The 20,263-nt window shown below is 36.2% G+C and overlaps 2 protein-coding genes across 3 annotated transcripts in view; both read left to right on the forward strand.

Moving 5' to 3' along the window:
• The window catches only part of LOC144973611 (retinochrome-like), a 30,068-nt gene extending 24,470 nt beyond the window's left edge, over window positions 1-5,598 (forward strand). For both annotated transcript variants that reach the window (XM_078916262.1, XM_078916263.1), the window contains exon 7: window positions 1,867-5,598. In XM_078916262.1, coding sequence (XP_078772388.1) covers window positions 1,867-2,103 — 237 coding nt within the window. In that variant the 3' untranslated portion in view covers window positions 2,104-5,598. The remainder of the gene's footprint in view (window positions 1-1,866) is intronic.
• Window positions 5,599-8,845: 3,247 nt separating this feature from the next.
• Window positions 8,846-19,793, forward strand: LOC144974225 (uncharacterized). Its single transcript, XM_078917139.1, has 5 exons — window positions 8,846-8,923; window positions 11,889-12,388; window positions 15,790-15,891; window positions 17,306-17,351; window positions 18,798-19,793. The coding sequence occupies exons 2-5, from the start codon at window positions 11,915-11,917 to the stop codon at window positions 19,463-19,465; spliced, it is 1,290 nt and encodes a 429-aa protein (XP_078773265.1). The 5' UTR covers window positions 8,846-8,923; window positions 11,889-11,914; the 3' UTR covers window positions 19,466-19,793.
• The last annotated feature ends 470 nt before the right edge of the window (window positions 19,794-20,263 follow it).

Consider the following 20,263-nt stretch of genomic DNA (forward strand, 5'->3'; position numbering starts at 1 on the left):
AGTAACTGAACTGTAATAACCCGACTATAAAGGTTCATGGATACACACAGTTTTGTGTGTTGGTCCGTTCTACTTCCGGATGGCAATGTTGTGAGCATCTTAGCCAAGCGCATACTATCTATAGGTATCCCTTTGTCAAGATTGTTCAATGGGAGCGATCTATATTCATGTTTTCGTCCAACCAGGTCATCAATTACATGATTTGTTGTTGTCCAATGATTGGATATTTCTTAACAAATGTGAACACGCTGCTTTGTTTATGAAAGTTGTAAACATACACATGTCGTGTCAAACTGAACAAAATGACAAATCGTGATGTTAGATATTTCGAAAGCTGTGAGCACGTTTCACTATGTGGGTCACTTTGAGCACATTTTGCAATGTGACCAATGACCTCGAGCACATGGAAAGTTAATATAGATCGCTCCCATTTGATTCTAACTTGACATCAAATATTTCAGATTTAACCAAGAGAGGATTAATAGCTTCAAATTTGAAACCCGAGGCGTATCGTAATTACAGTACTACTCTCTCCGTGAACATGATCAACTTTGTTGCTGTAACCCGATAAGTGATGTGTGAACTCACGATTTGAACGAAATTAAATCAGTTGCGTTCAACACATTCAATACTGTAATAAAGACAATTTACATTTTAAAAAACTACATTTCAAATAGCTTGATTATTTCTACGAGTGAACTAAACTCACAACTCAAATACTACTAAAAGAAAACTATAGATAGTATGCGCTTGGCTAAGAAGCTCACAACATTGCCATCTGGAAGTATAACGGACCAACATACAAAACTATGTGTAACCTTGAACGTGTATAGTCTGTTTAATATAGTGTAGTGAGAATTTCTCATAAACGCGGATGGCAAAAAACAATATTAATGACCCATGTGACGTCAACTTCGATCTATCTATAAGACACAACACTGGGTACAAGTTTAAATGTGGATCCTTGTAATCAGTCACTGATCAAGGGACTGAAAAAGGTAACTGATGCATCAACTCAATTGGATTCAGTAGTCTGATGTCACGCCGCCAGGCCACGGCGGCCATCTTGGTTCTAAACGAAGAAAATCCTTACTTTTTATTCTTTATGCTGGCTAGAACTTTTCATATGCCTTGTGATCGGAATGTGTAAAAGTCAAAACATGATCAAATTTATGGGTTTTTTTTCCCCCTCTGGATACGCTTTTATGCTCGCACTGGCGCCATTGTTCCGATAGTTTAGACCAGTGTTACTAAGTTACCATGCGTCATTAGGAAGGAAGTAACGTTACGACTATTGAATCCTATTGGGATGAAGACAACACGATACTTTGGAAACTTAAGTTAGCTGTTTGATATGCTCAATAACTATCTATGTGTTGGTTGACAAAAGTCTGCTATCAATCATGCGTATTTGTCCAAATCTTTGAGTTTTTTAAATGTATATTTTCGTATGTTCTTAACAATTCTACTTATCTAGATATCTATTGAAAGGTATGCATTTTTTTTCTCAATATTTTTGTATGCTCTCAGGAAATACACTTTTAAGTCAAAAGTTTTGCGATGTTCGCAAAGTTTACGAATATTTTAAACAACTATGTACTTGATGTCAAAATTATATTACATTTTTTCGGACAGAGACAACGATGTTAACGGTCAGGTACTCATTTTACATCTGAGTACAGTGAGAGAATGTGAGTAAAGAGCATTTTCCAAGGACTCAACTATGCGCCAAACGAGGCTCGAACCCAGGATCCTCCGATCCGAAATCGAGTGTGTGTCTTACCCCAAGACCACATAGCCGCATAATATTATCTTATCTGAAGTCATGTGTACTGTTCTCATCAGCATTGTGTTTTTTCTCAACAGTTATGCTACATCTTCCTCTTCTTGGTACTCGTCGGTTGGGGACCTTTCGCGTTCATCTGTACGTTGAGCAGCGCAGTGGGTGCCCCGGGGGTCTCCATGCTGGCCAATGCTATTCCACCGCTCGCCTGTAAAATGATGGTGTCCGCCTACCCCATCACCTATGCCATCGCCAGCCCGAGGTTCAGGAAAAGTTTTGCCTCATTTTTCAAAGCACAAGGAGAGACAAAGCAAGACTAAGATAGATAGTGATAGATATATTTCTATGTTAGTGTTTTAATTCGCTGTGTAGATCATTGCTTGCATAATTTACAGCTTTGTTACAATTTGAAGAGACAGTGTTTTGTAACATGAAAATGTTCACTCTTTCCTTAACCAGCTATTTTCAGAATAGCGACACCCGAAACTTCATACTCACCAAACCCAAAGATATTAAGCGCTTAGAGTCTGGTGTCTCGGAGTCATAGCGCTATATAAGTTTTCTGCATTATAATAATAATTATTAATGTCATCTGTCTTCTGAAAATGAATGATTTTATGCCACGATGATTTAGATGGCTGAAAATGAATTCATTGTAAGAAATAGGAAACTTTGATTTCAATTGACGTGCACTGATAACCCAATTTAGTACGGGCTAATAAATAGAAGTGCCTAAATGAGTCAATAAAATGGAGATACAGATAAAGGGAGTAAATCTGACTCATGAATGAATAAACACAAAACGAACGTCGTTTGTTTTGTGTTGTCCAGTTATGTGTCAGAGTTACTCCCTTTATCTTTATCTCCATTAGTATGGGCTCATTGTTGTAATGGAAATCTCCAAAAAATAACGCAAAATATTGTCCATTACAACAATCTTCACTCTCTCCTTAACCAGCTATTTTTAGAATTATATCCAAAACTTCATACTCACCAAACCCAAAGATATATTTTTCAAACAGATAGTGACGAGTATGACCTATAATATTCTATATCCTGTTCACAAAAAATGAGCTCTGCAACAAAATGAGTACCTGGTCGTTAACAGCGCGCGTTGCCCGAGAAACTGTTGCCATATCGCCTAACAAACGTTATGTCTCTTATGAAAATTGAAATGAGAATGTATGCTTCATTGGAGGAGATTCGAACTAAATGTGTTTGTAGAAACAAAATTCACCCTTTTCAATGAGGGCATTAAGTTTAACTCAAGCCTTATGCCTTATGAGTTCAGGTTAAAGTTCAATTACGTGTAAGCATCCGGGTCATCCCGATACTATTTATAGTATCGTTTTGCGATGAATGGTCACAAGTGGTAAATTTGTTTAATCTTTATTGTTTTAACCCTCTCCTTACCACCCATAGGAAAATCGTCACATTCGTTACGATGCAGCCAACATTTTTCTCATTCTGATTTGTTTTGGACGTCATAATATTTGAACAAAAATGTTTGCTATAGTTAAAGTATATTATAACACTGACTTGAAGAGCTCGTTTAGCAAGAAAAAAAATATGGATAGCAAGAACTAACAGCTTTTGTGTTTGAGTGAAAAAGAAAATATTTTTGTATAGGTTGGGTGTGAAGTTTTGGGGAAAATCAGGAAAATGTCCGGTAAAGAGAGAGTTAATGGGAGCAATCTAGATATATCATTTTGAGCACACTTTGGAGTGTGACCAATGACCTCGAGCTCACTATATTATTTAATTATTATTATTGTATTATTTTGTTCATTCTTATCATTCTGAATAGCTTTATGTAACGCAAATCTTGATGTCATGTTGCTCAAAATTATGTTTATTTGTGACCCATCGTCTCAAAACGGTATTATGTCGGAACGAACCAAATGCTTAAAAAGCCGAATTAAATGTTAAACTGGTCAAAAATATAAATTGTTGGCATTAGCACCCTATAATATGGTATCCAGTCTCCTCAATAAAACATACAAACTCAACACAAGTCTGATATTTCTAGCTATAAATTCAATTTTCAACATCTTAACCATCCCGACTTAATACCGTTTTGAGGTGAAGGGTCACATAATTTCTCCTTTTAATTTTCTATCTATGAAGATAGTGCCATAGTAGGTAATACAGATGATTAAAATTGTGAAAATGTTCCTATTTTTTTCAACGGATCTAGTCATTGAAAACAATTTTAATGACTGGTTTTGGCAATGTTGCCATTTCCACCGTTCCCAAATGAAACATTGTACAGTCTCAGTGGCGTGACATGCTTACAGTATAAGGTGGTGCCAGAATCAGAAGAAAATGACTTAAAACATGTTTTATTTGTAAATACAAAAGAAAGATGTTTACAAAATTAAAAAAAAAGACTTACTCAAATAAATAAGAGGCGGTATTATATACCATTTCTCAGTTTTAATTATTTTTTTTTTTTTTAGATGCTGTAATCTATTTTTAAAAGATGGATACGGTGCCATGCACCAAATCAACCAATATAGCCACGCCCTTGTTTACAGTATAACGTAATATAAACATCGGACGAAATGAAGTTGAGGATGCTGAATTTTTAGAAAATATGTGACCCTTCGCCTCAAAACGGTATTAAGTCGGGATGGTTAAACTGTTGAAAATTGAATTTATAGCAAGAAATATCAGACTTGTGTTGAGTTTGTATGTTTTATTGAGGAGAATTGGATACCATATTTTAGGGTGCTAATCCCAACAATTTATATTTTTGACCAGTTTAACACTTAATTCGGCTTTTAAGCAGTTGGTTCGTTCCGACATAATACCGTTTCGAGACGATGGGTCACAATAATGACACGCATGTTGAATTTCCATGATCTAATTAATAATGAACTGCATCAAATGACTGATCGTAAAAGTCTCAAGCTTGCCAATGTTGTGAATTAGATAATTCAAATGGTGTATTATGTATGTATTGATGGTGTTGATGCTTTGATATAAAATGCTCATCAGCAGTTCTGCCCGCCAGATCAATTGTACCAATACACAAAACGATGTGCAGCCTTTAACGTTTATAATCTCGTTGATGTAAATGTTGCTGCTCGAAGCTCGAAGAAATAAATAATAATGTGAAATTGATTTTAAGCTTCAATTTAATTACAAAAACAGATCAAATGAACGTTTCGGGTTTCCCCTTTATCAACAAAACAGAATGAATGAAACACTACAGATGAATGAAATAATGTGGTAGTGGCGTAGCTAAGATTAATAAACAAAACATTCAAAACATGTTTTGTTTATTCATTCTGTTTATTGATAAAGGGGAAACCCGAAACGTTCATAATTTGATCTGTTTTTGTAATTAAATTGAATCTTACAATCAATTTCACATTATTATTTATTTAATCTGGTTGAGGGATTTTCGCTTGAACCAATCAGCCGGCGAAGTGGCCGAGTGGTTAAGGCATTGCACTATGACCTGGAAGGTCCCAGGTTCGAGCTTCAGGCACTTTCGTTTTTTTTAAAAGGTTGTTAACCCCCCAATTTGCTCACTTGGACAACATGGATGATTCCTGTTGATATCAGATATATTATTCCGTCTGTGGAATGCCTAGGCGATGATATCGTACGATATGATGATGTGGCGGAAGGGTATCGTTTTTTTAATCAGCCTATTGGCGGATCTAAAAACAATCACTAAAAGCTTCAATCATTCTATTTTATGTATTAGATGCAACTGATATTATAGTTGTGCTATAGAAATTTTCGTCACATCGTAAACATTGCCATGTTAATTATTATTTGAATAAACAATTGTCGTGATCTCATATTTTGTTTTGTTTTGTTTATTTGTTCTTCAAAATTGAATATGAAGTTTCGACATTCTTAACTCACTCAATCCTAGAGATTTTTTTTTACTTTTCAAAATTCGAAAAAAAAGGTATTAAAGATGAGCATGTACATAGATAGTTTTATTCAACTACCATTAACATGTAAAAACTAAAATCATTGGCTTTCATACTAGGCCTATAATTTGTCTCAGAAAAATGTAATAGATAGGCATGGGGTAAAAGTAACCCCGGTAAACTACGGATATAGTCGGTGTTAGGGTTGAGTAAGTTAACAATGTCCTTTCTCTTGCCCCCCCCCCCCCCCCCCCCTCCCTCCCCATTCCAGTGTTCAGGGATATTGAATAGAACATTTTTATTAACCAGAACTGCCGAAAGCTAGAAAGACACGTATTTAGAAATTTGGCCAGAGAACTCGTCCTTCAAATGTCGATCGATTTAACTGACCCTCATCTTGGCAAAAAAACTCTCAAACCTAGGACTTTAATGAAGACCTTGCGAGGTCCCAGGTTTGATGATTTTTTGTTAAGAATATGAGAGTCATTGAAATCGATCGATATTTATTGAAGGACAAGCCAAATTTTTAAATACGCATCTTCCTAGAGTATGGCAGTTAACTGGTTACGAGAAATTATTTAACCCTCTCCTTACCACCTACAGCAAAATCGTCACACTTATTACGACACAATATACATTTTTTCTAATTCAGATTTATTTTGTACAACACAATGATCTTTTTTAATTAATAAGAACATAAAATTGGTTTGTAGAGAGATTGTTTGAGTTTTAACAAGCAATTTCTGCTTGGTAACCAGCCATTTTGGGGAAAATACTGAAAATCATCGGTAAAGAGAGAGTTAATGTGAAGTCAGTGTGTAATAAATGAGTCATGATGTGCGACAGGTGAACAGCATCATGGTTGGTCGCATAAATAATATTATTTTTTTCCTATATAACTTCCTTTGTTCCGTTGCAACACTGTAAACAACTGTAACAGAATAGAAGCTAATGTTTTTATCATACATTATTATCATGATAATGTACGTGTAATAATAATAATAATAATAATAATAATAATAATAATAATAATAATAATAATAATAATGATACTACTACTACTACTACTACTACTACTACTACTACTACTACTACTACTACTACTACTACTACTACTACTACTACTACTACTACTACTACTACTACTACTACTACTACTACTACTACTACTACTACTACTAATAATAATAATAATAATAATAATAATAATAATAATAATAATAATATAACAATATATACTTTATTCATCCAAAAAATGGAAATTCGTTTACAGACGTGGCATGCATGAAAATGAATGAGGACGAGAGACGCATGCGCGCAACCAACATTACGTTTTCTCTCTAATGACTTTTCCGCCGGTGACGTCACAGACTATGGGTGACGTCCAATCAAGGGACGCTACTTTTCCGCTAATCTCATTCCCTATATTTAATGAGGGCCATAATTGTGTTCGTTTTCAGACCTGCAAATATGTTAGCGTCGGACATAATGTATGATATTTTATGGGATACGATCATCTTGTCTCAGGCCTACGAGATAAAAAATGTAAATTGATATTAAATTCTTCACACACACACACACACACACACACACACACACACACACACAAGAAAAGAAAAAAAAAAGAAATTCTTCCACTTCAAGGTTAATATTATGGCAAACACGATAATATTGATGCTACGCGTTTAAGTATAAAAAACTCACCGAAATGACCGCCAGATCAATCGCACCAACAACCAAAAACTATTTGTAATCTTTAACGTTTATTGTCTGTTGAGGGACTTAAGTGAGAACTAATCACCAAATCAATCTGAAAAAACCTTAACAAAAGGGCCGAGTGACGTCATCGTTATTCTCTTTGTACTCAAGTATCTGACGAAGTAGTGCGCTAACTTCTCTGTGATTACAACACGTGGTCGGGTAGGTCGTGACGTGACCGCATGGAATGCGTTCGTCTCCGATTATATCCCTTTATTATGTCCAACACAATGAAGCTCTAAGGAGGACAAATCATAATTTGGAAACAATATTTCAAAGGGCTTATTGATGCTACGTGTTTAGGTAAAATACTTTCGACATCCCCAGTCGGATATAGCGTAGCAAAACAAATTATGTGTAACCTTAAACGTTTATAGTCAGATTGATATAAATTAGTGACAACTTCTTCTTCTTCTTCTTCTTCTTCTTCTTCTTCTTCTTCTTCTTCTTCTTCTTCTTCTTCTTCTTCTTCTTCTTCTTCTTCTTCTTCTTCTTCTTCTTCTTCTTCTTCTTCTAGTTGTTGTTGTTGTTGTTGTTGTTGTTGTTGTTGTTGTTCTTCTTCTTCTTCTTCTTCTTCTTCTTCTTCTTCTTCTTCTTCTTCTTCTTTTTCTTCTTGTTCTTGTTCTTGTTCTTGTTCTTGTTCTTGTTCTTCTTCTTGTTCTTCTTCTTCTTCTTCTTCTTCTTCTTCTTCTTCTTCTTCTTCTTCTTCTTCTTCTTCTTCTTCTTCTTCTTCTTCTTCTTCTTCTTCTTCTTCTTCTTCTTCTTCTTCTTCTTCTTCTTCTTCTTCTTCTTCTTCTTCTGCAAGAAGGATATTATTGTGTCTGAGAGGACCATCTGCTTTCAACGTAGAAACAATATCATTAGCAGATCACAAATGCCCAGTCAAGGGAAGAAAACTTCACATTTAGATCCTTTTGCGCTCCCTACATTGAGGACGGGGGCTTCCCCGAGGAGACAGATTGTAAGAGACGCAGAAAGAAGCTAACAAAAAGAGGCTAGAAAGAAGAAGAGAAAAGACCGAGGTGGCCCTAAATCCGTAGGTCTTTCTTTGTCTTGTGGCCACGTGATCTTAACTCCATCGATAGATGATTTATTTTACAGCTCTTTGGCCGAGTTCAGCATGAACTTAATAATATAAAAATGAGCTCAATAGCCGAGTTCAGTTGTTTACATAGTTCGCATTTAATGTGCGTACGCAATTTTGAAAACAATCTAGTCAAACAAAAACATTGACGAGCACATCCACCCTCTTTTCTATTTCTTTTCATCTACCCCCCCCCCCCCCCCCCCCCCCCCCACACACACACTTAATGAAATAGTTTATAACGAATTGATAATTTGACGATTACATACTTTCCAACCTCCAACCAAACTTACTCAACTGCTAGCCTACATTGTTGTGAAGTAATAATAATGATAGAAAAGTGATGAATATTTTTGCCGATTCTTACCAGTGAAGTTTGGAAATGTCTATCGTCTGATTTAACAGGTGAAATTGAAAGTATTTTATATGTTACATTAAAGTCTTAAAGAATCGTTTATTTCACAAAAGTAGTAACAGCAAAAAATACCAGTATCGTATTTTCTCTTCGTTAGCTACCCGAATCACCACACTCACACGCGTTTGCAAGTTTCAATATCAATACCAGTAATCATCATAGTCCATAGTCATTGATTTGCCGTTATTGACAGGCCCTTACCAGATGAATTTAATACAAAATGTCAAACACGTCATGGAAAAAAGCCAGTGGTCATTCGTGTGACAAATCAGTACAAATCCGGTGATCTATCTAGACAATAATTCTAGTTCTAAGATCTAGACTAGAAGATACTGAGTTTGGAGTTAGGTCTCTACTAAGTCTAAGTCTAAGACTACGATAAGATGGTCTACCGCAAACTCGGGGACGCAAATGATTTTGGGGTTTTGGGAGGGGGGAAACTTTTTTAAAAAAATGATTTAATGTCTCCCCCCCCCCAAACCCCCTACTAGACTTACTTAAAAAAAACAACAAAAAAAAGTTTCCCCCCTCCCAAACCCCCGAAATTATTTGGGTCCCAGAGTTTGCGGTAGTACCCGATAAGATGCCATATCCACTTTTTGGCATTGCATTGGTAAAGGAGTAAGGTCCCTGCCGCCATCTTATTGACAGAGACTGAGTTGCCACCTTGGCTGTTCTCAAACTTAATAAATAGTAAATAGTTCTGGCATTGGTGGAACTGGAACGCGTGAAGTGATTGATAGTGATATTGGTGGTTCGAAGTGGCAATTCGGACCCGAGTCTGAATTGCTTCCCGTGACAATTCGGACTCCTGCCACAATGCGCCTGCGCAATCACAGGAAGTGTCGAAAGTGGAAGCTGGCTCGAAAGTGAAGCGTGTAGGGTGGGGGGAAGCTGCTCGTTCTCAGTTGTCAGTTGTCAGTCTGTAGGAGGGCGAGTGAGCGAGCAAGTCACGTTTTAGAACTCCCGAAGATGACTACCTTCAAAAGCGGTAAAAGCGGTGATCTATTATTCCCCTTTGTCTTACTTTTTCTTGAGTACTTTTTAATTGTAATTCTAGAACTTTTTGCTATTCAATTTCTCCATTTTTACTGGCGCTAATATGACCTAAATGTGTTGCAAGCTCCTTAAAAAACAAAACATACCTCTAGATCTAAATATTCGTGGTCTTTGGGAGATTACAATGGTAGTCGCAACTGTTAACGTTAACAATCAATTTGCCCTCGCATAGAAAAAAGAGTGTCTTTGTGTAATGATTGGAAGATTTATTTGATTTGCCATGAGCGTGTTGCAAAAGATACATGAATGACATATCTCTACATTATATATTTTGCCATTTTCGGCCGCGACAAAGTGCAAGAGAAAGGAGAATAATATGACTTTGGGCATTGAGCGTTTTATTTAAAAGGCAGTATAGGTCGGGCTTTGACAAAAGGCAGTATCTTAATTCTTTTTTAATTAAAAAAATATGCCGTTTTATTTCTAAATATAAAAATAGAGGCGATTCTTGGCAGCAAGCCATGCAATAGAGCCCTGCCACTGGGGTAGGGGCAGAGTACTGTCTAATACAAATATTATTAGATAATACCGGACTAGGTGCATATTAATAAAATAAGCACTGGTTGAATACGGAGAGAAAATGATCAACTGGTAATGGGATAAGGGGGGGGGGGGGGGTAACCCACAAACGACCGAGGCGCTGGACGCAGGCAGGGGAGAACATGGTGATACGAGATCAAAAAGAAAAAGCCGCCGGCTCTTGGGTTGTGGAAATGATTGTTGGGGGGGGGGGGTGTGTGTGTGTGTGTGTGTGTGTGTGTGTGTATGATTATTCTGTTTTTATTGAATTAGAGATACTCATGAGTGTGTGTGTGTGTGTTTAGGAAGACCACTACGGTTTCTATAGCTGCAAACGGAATAGTAACTGAGAGTTTCACTAATGATACTAATGATAAGTTCATCATTCGGGCGCATTGCATTGCAGTATTCCGAATCGAAGAGCCATGGAGTTATTCAGACTCGACCCTGGTTATTCTATTCAGTTTAGACTCGAGTCCGAATTGCCACGGGAAGCGAAGCAATTCAGACTCGGGTCCTTGGTGGTTTGCTTGCTAATACTTAGGATAGGACACTAGTCTATCGCAAAGTACTTTCCACCAAATCTAACAGACTCAGCTACCCATTCACTGCTGGGTGGGGTTAGATACAATTCTCGATCGCACCTGGATCGATCTTGGTTCCTTTGCGTTTGAAGCGAGTGCTCTATCGACTGACCTATCGGGACCCCCACTGTCAGAATAATTTCCTTTTATCTTTGAGCAAGAAGCTCGGCTCAAATTGCTCAGTTTGTAGTGCTGTATTGGGGCTAGATTATCCTGGTCTTCGAGATAGACCCTAATGAGAAATATCCCCTTAGGGTGAATAATTTCAATTTTATTTTGTTTCGTTTTTATATTTTTTAATTGAGAAAGTTATAGATAATGTGCTGTTCTGATTGTCTTGACTTCAAAGTTAGTCTTTGCATTCGGTTGATAACAACATGATGCTGGATTTTAAGTTAGCACAGACATTTTCCAGAGCTTTAATAGGCCATGTTTAACAAGAGACAAAAAATCAAACAAAACAAATAAAAAACAAACAAACGAAAAGTAAAAGAAGTTGCTACTATCTTGGTCACACAGAAATTAAAATTGTGTTTTAGGAAAATAAACCTATGTTTTTACCCTATTCAGATCTCATTTGTGAATAGAGAACATTAAAATAAATAATAATAAAAAAAGAAATTCATTAAAGATATTGATATCACCAATATTATCTTAATCAGCTGAGAATCACAGAAATGTAAAATTGACCTTTTATATTTTCTTTTTTCTTCTTTATTTTGTTTTATTTGGTTTTCTTTTTTTTTTTTTCTATTTGTACATAATTCTTTCTTTATTATTTCTCTTGTTTTAGCATTCAGGAGTGTCTGTTTCAAGTGGATGAGAATGGATTTGACGAATCCACCTGTACCTTTAATGCTTTTTAAAAATGAAGCATTTCATCAGGCCAATGAAGTGTTTCCAAACACTGAGAGTACAAAAAGTGTTAAAAAATTCCTTGCTGATAAAGGTAGATTACAACCAAATGACAGAATGGAGCCATGGAATGGACACGAAGACTCTTTTAATGAGAGTGACTTACACTTAGAAGTCCATTTTGGAAACAACAAGGAACAGGTTGATCAGACAAAAGAGTGTCTGCCTGAGAACATTGTTGATAATGATCTGAAAACATCGTTAGTTTCTAAAATTAGGAGAAATAGATTAGAATTAAAGAGGAAAATGGTCCTCCCAGCGAGATACAATAACTATTTTCTAGAGACTGGGTCACGCTTAGGAATCAAATTAGAAAACTCGGAGGAAAACAGCCATGATAAAAGTGGAGAATCATCCCCATGTACATCTGGAATCCAGGTAAATAGTGTTATATGAAGTAAGACTGTCATGATACTTCTCGAATTATCCATATTTTTGCTTGAAGTTAGTGGGTGCTACAAGTATAAGGAGAGTTAACTGATCTGTGGTCCCTTTCTTTGGGGCTTTCTGTCATTGCATTGGACTGAAGTGAACTTGACCAGGCCTTGGCAGGAGACTGGCTGAAGTAGACAGGTCGATTTCTGGGGAGATATACTTGCTTGTACCCTTTGTCATTTCTTTTTTTTCTTCTTCCTTGGAATCTGTACCACAATAGTATTGCAGGCACATGCAGTAATCGGCGTTAAAATGATCTAAAGGTCTGTCAAGAGTTTTTTCTGGTTGCTATCCTTCCATCATAACTGATTATAGGATGAATATTTCATCACAGTTACAATTACACCACATCTGTTGTAAACATTAAAAGACATGAATTATCAAATCTTACTGGAAGTCTTTAGACCTGTAAATTCTCAGTCAATTAACTGAAATCAATCAATTCGTCAAATTCAAATATTTTAAAAAAGGAAAGAAAGCAAGAAATGAAGAAAGAAAGAATTCATGAATCGTAGTCGAATGACCGTAAAGTAATTAGGAATGTTCCACAGCGCTACGCATAGCTCATGGGCCGTCTATATTAACGATGGATATATTGTCAAGGCTAAGTGACACTTTTTAGAATTGTTGTGTCTGAACACATCCCAGTGTATTTTCACACAGCCTTCGTGAAATTATTTTTTCACTTTCCAAACCTGTCGTGATCCCAATAGTAGCCAATTTTAACTGAGCAGCTGAGCGATAAATTTCACTGTTTCGTCTAAGCCAAAATTGACCACATTTACCTGGAGGGAAGTAAAAGTTTGTAAAAAAAGTAAAATGCGAAAGACGGAAGTGCGTAATGTAGACACCTTCAAATCGAAAGTTAGGGATTGCTACAGTACATCTCGATTGCCTCACATTGTAAACAAACTGGTTGACCGTTTCTAGTTTCTTCACTGATTGGGTACCTAATTATAAGGAACAATGGTAAGTAGCCTAATTAATTCCGGCACTAATTAGTTTTCTGCCATTGCTTTGCTCAAGCGAGCTTGCTGTTTACCTTTCATTTCGATTCTTTGGATTCTGAAATAAGAGTAAAGTTTATGCCGCATTTTCAGTAGGAACATTTTCAGGTTTGGCAAAGTGTCGAGATTTTAGTTTCAGGTTTCAGCACTTCTTCCTGCTGGCACCCATGGTCTAAATCTTACATCAACTGATGATAGGCGTTTGTATTACCCTTGGAATTTAGGTTATTGGCAAAGAAAATAAAGATTGTATATTAATTGCTTGTCGCAAGTTTGTCAATATCTTTCATTCATAACTTCTTCCCATACACAGAGGTTTATGAATGTCTTCTTGTGCTTTTGTGTGGACAAGGGTGTTTATTCTATTATTAATTTTAGAATTAAGAGTTTAGAAGGTTTAATTTTTTGCAGAACTAATAATTGTTATAATGCATTCACAGAGTAATGTTGAACCCTGGTTGTGACTGTCTTTCTTATTGTTGTTTTTGTTATTGCTTTGTAGAATTTACAATCAGTTTCTGTACAGCTTCGTGGTCTTGTGGTATGGACACGACACGCCTTTGGATTGGAAGGTCCAGGGCTTGAGTCCTGTTCTTAGTGGTGCATAGTTGAGTTCGTGGAAAAGGCTCTTTACTTACATTCCCTCACTGTACTTAGGAACAGCATTGTCTTTGTCTGAAAAGATTGTAATAACACATTACAGAAATCATGTCTCATTCTACATCATTCGCTGTTGGATAGGGACCCCTATAAAGCACTTTTAGCACGTTTGGTGGATATTGTGCAATAAAAAAGGTCAAGTTTTAAGTTTTAAAAAAATGACAATTGGGCTAACTCACATTTAAAAAAAAAGGTTTTGATAAAGTAACTTGGACGCTGTTTTGAATAAATTCATTCTTTAATTTTAGAATGTAGGGTTTAATGAAATACTGATATTTTATGGCAACGACTTTTAATGGTCTCACACTACAATATTATGATGGTCTATCCGGGCAGAGAAATCGTTACTGAATTTGTGAACAGTCGCAAATCGACCCAGCAACTGCATCGCATTGCAACATTTGACCAGACATCTTGTGCGGCTATGTGGTCTAGTGGTATGACACTTGCTTTTGGATCGGATGGTCCTGGGTTCGAGCCTCGCTCAGCGCATAGTTGAGTCCTTTGAAAAGGCTCTTTACTCACATTCTCTCACCGTACTCAGGTGTAAAATTAGTACCTGGTCATTAACAGCATTGTCTCTGTCCGAAAAAATTATAATATTGCCTAACAGGCGTCATGTCCCGTCCTACATATAAATTGTTGCTGTTGGCCGGTGATCCTTTGTAAAGCGCTTTGAGCACGTTTAGTAAATATATAAAAGCTCAATTAAAAAATTTAAACATGTGTAGACAAGGGACAAAGTGTCCAGTGTTAGACAGGTTCTGTACCATAGTTTGTTTGCAGCCTCCCAATGTCTCCTCTTTCTGGTAAAGAAGCCTGGCAACTTCTCTCCCAGTTTCTAGAAGACTATTTCCCTGCCTCCATGGGGATTTGACTTTTTCCAAATCGATTTGTTTCAGCTCGTACTAAGGCACTGACCATTGTGCATAGGAGATAGGTTACCTGCATACGAACTTTAGGGGCTGAAGAGCTGCCATTATCTGAATCCCATTCTTTGGGTATTCTTGTGAAGTTTTGCATCTACTTTATTAATGTTCTTGTTTCCACAAACACTGGAGTGCAGTACTCCACTGTGGAAAAGCATAGTGCTTGGCCAGAAGTCCATAGAAGCGTCTGGTCTGCATCCCAAGTTATTCTACCAGCTTCCTCAGAAAACTGTTGTGTTTATCTATCTTCTGGGAAGTACCATCGAGGTGGACTTGATATGTAGGGTCATGTAAGAAAATCTTTGTTTTTTTTTTTTTTTTAGATCACCAAATGTTGATAATTATTACAATGAATCTTGGCCTAGACTTTTTGAGTTTTGAAAAATTATGGAATAGCCTGGCATACCCTTAACTCACTCAATCCTAGAGATTGTTGCTACTTTTCAAAATTGGAAACATTTTATTTAAAATGAGCAGTACATTATATCGTTTTATTCAACTGCCATTAACATGTAAAAATTAAGAACATTAGCTTTGATACTACGGCGACTATAATTTGCCTGAGAAAAATGTAATAAACAGGCATGGGGCAAAAATAATCCCGGATATAATCGGTGTTAGGGTTGAGTGAGTTAAACTGTCCATATGTATAATTTAAGATGTTTTATCTCCATTATTATGTGATGAGTAAGAAAAATGAAAAAGGCCATTTATGATTATTATTATTATTATTGCATTTTTATTCCAGATGGCAAAGAAAGCGCTTGGAAAACATTTTTTCACTTCGATACCGACACAAGTGAACCCAATACCTTCTACTGTACGCGTTGATTTGGATTCATCTGTTCAGGTGATTCTGCTGGCTCTTGAATAGAAAATACTACTAATAATGATAATGAAAATATTAATGACGATAATATTAATGATGCTGATGATGATAATAATTATAATAATGATAATAATAATAATGATAATAATAATTATAATAATAATAATAATAATAATAATAATAATATTAATAATAATAATAATAATAATAATAATAATAATAATAATAATAAGTGACACAAGGGTCATGTAATAAAATCTTTGTTTTTAGGTCACCAAATGTTGATAATAATTACAATTAATGTCAAACATTGAATTTATTATAGTAGATTTCAAAACAAGAAGAAAAATAAATTAAAACTGTGCTACAAGAACCACCTTAACTTTTACCCAATGGCACAAGATCAAAAGACTAGAGCTCAGTTTCTAGTTTGGATAAGTCGGTAAGTAAAAGGTACCCCTTCCCCCCAAAAGTAAGGTACCCCTTACCCCCAAAAGTGAGGTACCCCTTCCCAACCAAAAAGTGTCTATCCACCGTACTGCAGTTAACTAGGTTAATGCTGAAAATTGAATTTATAGTCCAAAATAATGGGACTTAGATTGAATTTTTATGTGTTATTAAACAGCGTGGCTCAGCGGTATGGTCTTTGCTTCGTACCCGAAAGGTACCGAGTTCGACTACCCACCGTGTTGTGTGGCCTTGAGCAAGTCACCTAGCCTTAGCTCACTTTGCGGCGCTGCACTGTGGCTGATGCCTGGGTTATTGCAGTCTTCCCTTATAATAGACCCTAAAGAAAAATTTCCCCTTAGGGATGAATAAAGGGAATTTATTTATTTTATTATTTATTTATATTATAAAGTGACACAAAGATAATTTATTTATTTCCAAGCATTTTGACTTTAGAATTCTATTTTATTAATTTTTTTTTTTATGTCATCAAGTTTACCCAGACATTATACAGCTTTGAGGCAATGGGTCACATTTATGCTCATATTTATTTACTTTGGGGGTCCTGATGGTAGAGCTCTTGCTTCACATGCAAAGGAACCAAGATCGATCCTGGGTGAAATCCTTGTTGTTTTCTGACCCCCCCCCCCCCCTCTCCACCCCTGCTCTCCTCGCAGTGATTGTGTAGCTGGTTCTGTTCGATCAAGCAGAAAGTAATTTGCGATAGACTAGCATCTTATCCAAATGGTAGCCAGTAATTGCTATTGTCCATTTCATGCTAAAGAAACCGGGATCAACTGCTGCTCCATTGGACTAATGGACCTGAAGGACTACGACTTTATTTACTTTTTTACTTTATTTATAATATTTCCAAGTTGTATTCGTTTTTCTTTGTTAATCTGGTATATGTAGTCAAGTGTCAAAATTGTTTTATGAAAGTTTCATTTTGAAAAGATTTGTTTATTATTTATTTTCATTTCATTTTCAGACACACTTACCTTTCTCACAAAACCACCTTGCTACACAAGAAAGAGGTAACTTCATTTGAATTTATTAATTTGTACAGTTCATTTTTTTCTTCATGTGTTACTGATGCAATGCTATCATCACCTGCCTTTTAACTTCATGATTGCTCAGATGCTCCATCGAGGCCATCTTACTGTATGCATGCTAATCCTGGACAATGAATGCTGAAACCATCAAAGAAAATTGTCAGCGATGGAAATGTGGTTCCTTCGAAGAATGATCCGTTTCTCGTGGATTGAAAAGAAAACGAGTGATGATGTATTGAAAGAAGCAATTTGCAAAAGAATACTCTTCAATCGCATCAGAATAAGTCGGACAAAAATACTGTGAAGTGCTTCCTTACCACAGTGTTGAACAGGCGATCTTTTATTCCTTTACCTGCGCTGCGGTCAAGAGGTCATTCACTCCATCAAATTCCCGACCACTACAACAGGTTATTTGTGATCAATGAGTTTGATGAGAGCTCTATTGTCTCTCATCACAGCTAAACTATTTGACTCTTACAAATGTTGTTAAGAACAAAAGCGTGAAAGTGAATCCAATCTGGATAAGAAGTTGACTTGCATCAAAGCTGCTTTTGCTTGACACATCTATACAGGGCATTCAAACATTCAAATGTTCATCATGAATTTCTTGAGTGTGCACCATGACTAAATGAATTTTGAAAAATCATAATGAATTCAATTTTGTTGACGCCCAGGTGGAATTTTAGCAATTTATAGTTATAGTCCAATTATAATAGATTTTATTTGTGGAAGAATAAAAGTTGTTTTATGTTTCTGTTTGAAGAATTCAATTTTTTATGGATAAATTAATGCATTTTAAATTACAGAAAAACGATCATTATATACAGCACTGGCATGAAATACATATGAGTGGAAAGAGGAAATCTTGATAAATATTATAGAGGAAAGAAATTTGTGTTTAAGTTCAATGTGGTGCGATAACAAAGATATGAAAGCGAATATAAATCGGGTATCACCCATATCACCGTATGTGAACTCACTAGGGGATTCCCCGTAATTTGGCAGGCGTAACCCCGGTTCAACCTCTGGTCATCATTTGAACTAAGTTACCGCTCAGGCGATATTTTCGTTCCTGTGTTACAAAGGAGCCTATACTATTTCCTGCCCCATCCATGTTTTTGTTTATTCACCTTAACAATGCCACTATCACATTATCACATTATCTCATTCGTCTATAGTGTTTATCATTCATTCTATTTTGTTGATAAAGGGGAAACCTGAAAAGTCTTCATCTAATAAATGGAAGCTTCCAATTCAATATTTATCATTATTTTTTCTGAAGCAACATTTTCATTATTCCGTGTTTATTTATATAATCTTAAGGTATCGCAGTCATTGTGTAATTTTAAAAAATGAAACTGAAGTAAAGTTATTCTGTATCTTGTTTCAATACGATTAAATAACCATTCCAACCACTTATTTCCTCAGACTCAGAAAGTGACGTTGACATCGAAACTGTGGCAAATTCTCCCCGAATCAATTCCAGTGTGGCATCCAGAACCTCGCATCCATGTTTACCGATGCCAGCTTCAAGGAAAAATCCCTTTGGCCATATTATTGACCGTAATAAAGAAACATTTTCGAGCCCAATAGATATCGCTAATGACGGCATTGATGAAGCCCCTCTTGACATGCAATACGATGCTTATCACCACAGATTAAATGATACCGCAGACATGCATAATTATGCCAAAAGCAGCTTAGAGCACGCACTGATCAGCACTCTTTCAAACACCAGACTTCCTTCTGTTAAACCTGTGATTTTTAATAGAGATAGATTACACCGAAGAAGATATAATATGGAGAGAAAAGATAAATTAAGCCAGAGAAGACATACAGAGCGAATGCGTCGTCAAAGACTGGGAGATTTATTCACAGACTTAAGCAAGGAAATTCCTACCATAGGTGTGCAACACAAAGTCAGCAAGATCATGATTCTTCAAGAGTCGGTAGCCTATATTCGGAGCCTGGAAATTTATCTACAAGGACAGGAGGATGCTATTGGACGGGAGACGGAGAAGAATTTGTCATTGAGAGCTGTTTTACAATGTTTACAATTACAAGCATATCCTAGAGTGATTCTTCTGAAGTTGTAATTTATTCACAATTAATCGTCTGTCTTATTTCACCACCTAACTTTTCAGGAATTGAAGTTTTACCAAATGGCTTTACATATTGAGAGAGAGAGAGAGTAAAAAAAGGAAAATCGGAGTATTGCTCATAAACTTTCATATATTTTTACAGATCGCACCAGACTTTGACTACCTCAATAAATAAGGATCTAGGAATATTTGTTTCATTTCATCTCCTACGTTTTTTTTTTGGTAGAAAACGGTAGGGGCTGCCTGAAGCCGGTGATCGTGAAAATACTATCAAAAGAGTGAAAATGGACAGGCTTCGTATGGGAACAAAACAGACAATGGACGTTTCAGGTACAAACCCTTCATCAGCACAACAATACACAAATTAACGTTGAAAACAAATCAAATTATTTGTTTTCCACGTTAATTTGTGTAGTGTTGTGCTGACAAAGGGTTTGTACCCGAAACGTCTATTGTCTGTTTTGTTCCCATACGAAGCCTGTCCATTTTCACTCTTTTGTTACGACGTTTTTTTTTTCTTTGACATTATTTGAATGGCCCACTCATAAATTGATCCAGAGAGGCTTTCCTATTCTACACATAACGATACAACTGCAACCCTCGGGCCATCCAATTTTCTCATATGAAGGCTCTGTCATATAACAGTGGAATCTGCATATAGTGGACACTTTTAAAGTCAACATCTACTTAATTCTTTGAACGCTGTTATATTCACATTTCTGTCACAAAATGGCAGATACCTGATTGAGGCAGCATGAGAATGACAAGCTAAGACAAAGCGACATTCAAAAT

This window comes from Berghia stephanieae, chromosome 5 (assembly GCF_034508935.2).
Source record: "Berghia stephanieae isolate SIO BIC M18660-M18661 chromosome 5, UCSD_Bste_1.3, whole genome shotgun sequence".
NCBI classification, from domain to species: Eukaryota; Metazoa; Mollusca; class Gastropoda; order Nudibranchia; family Aeolidiidae; genus Berghia; species Berghia stephanieae.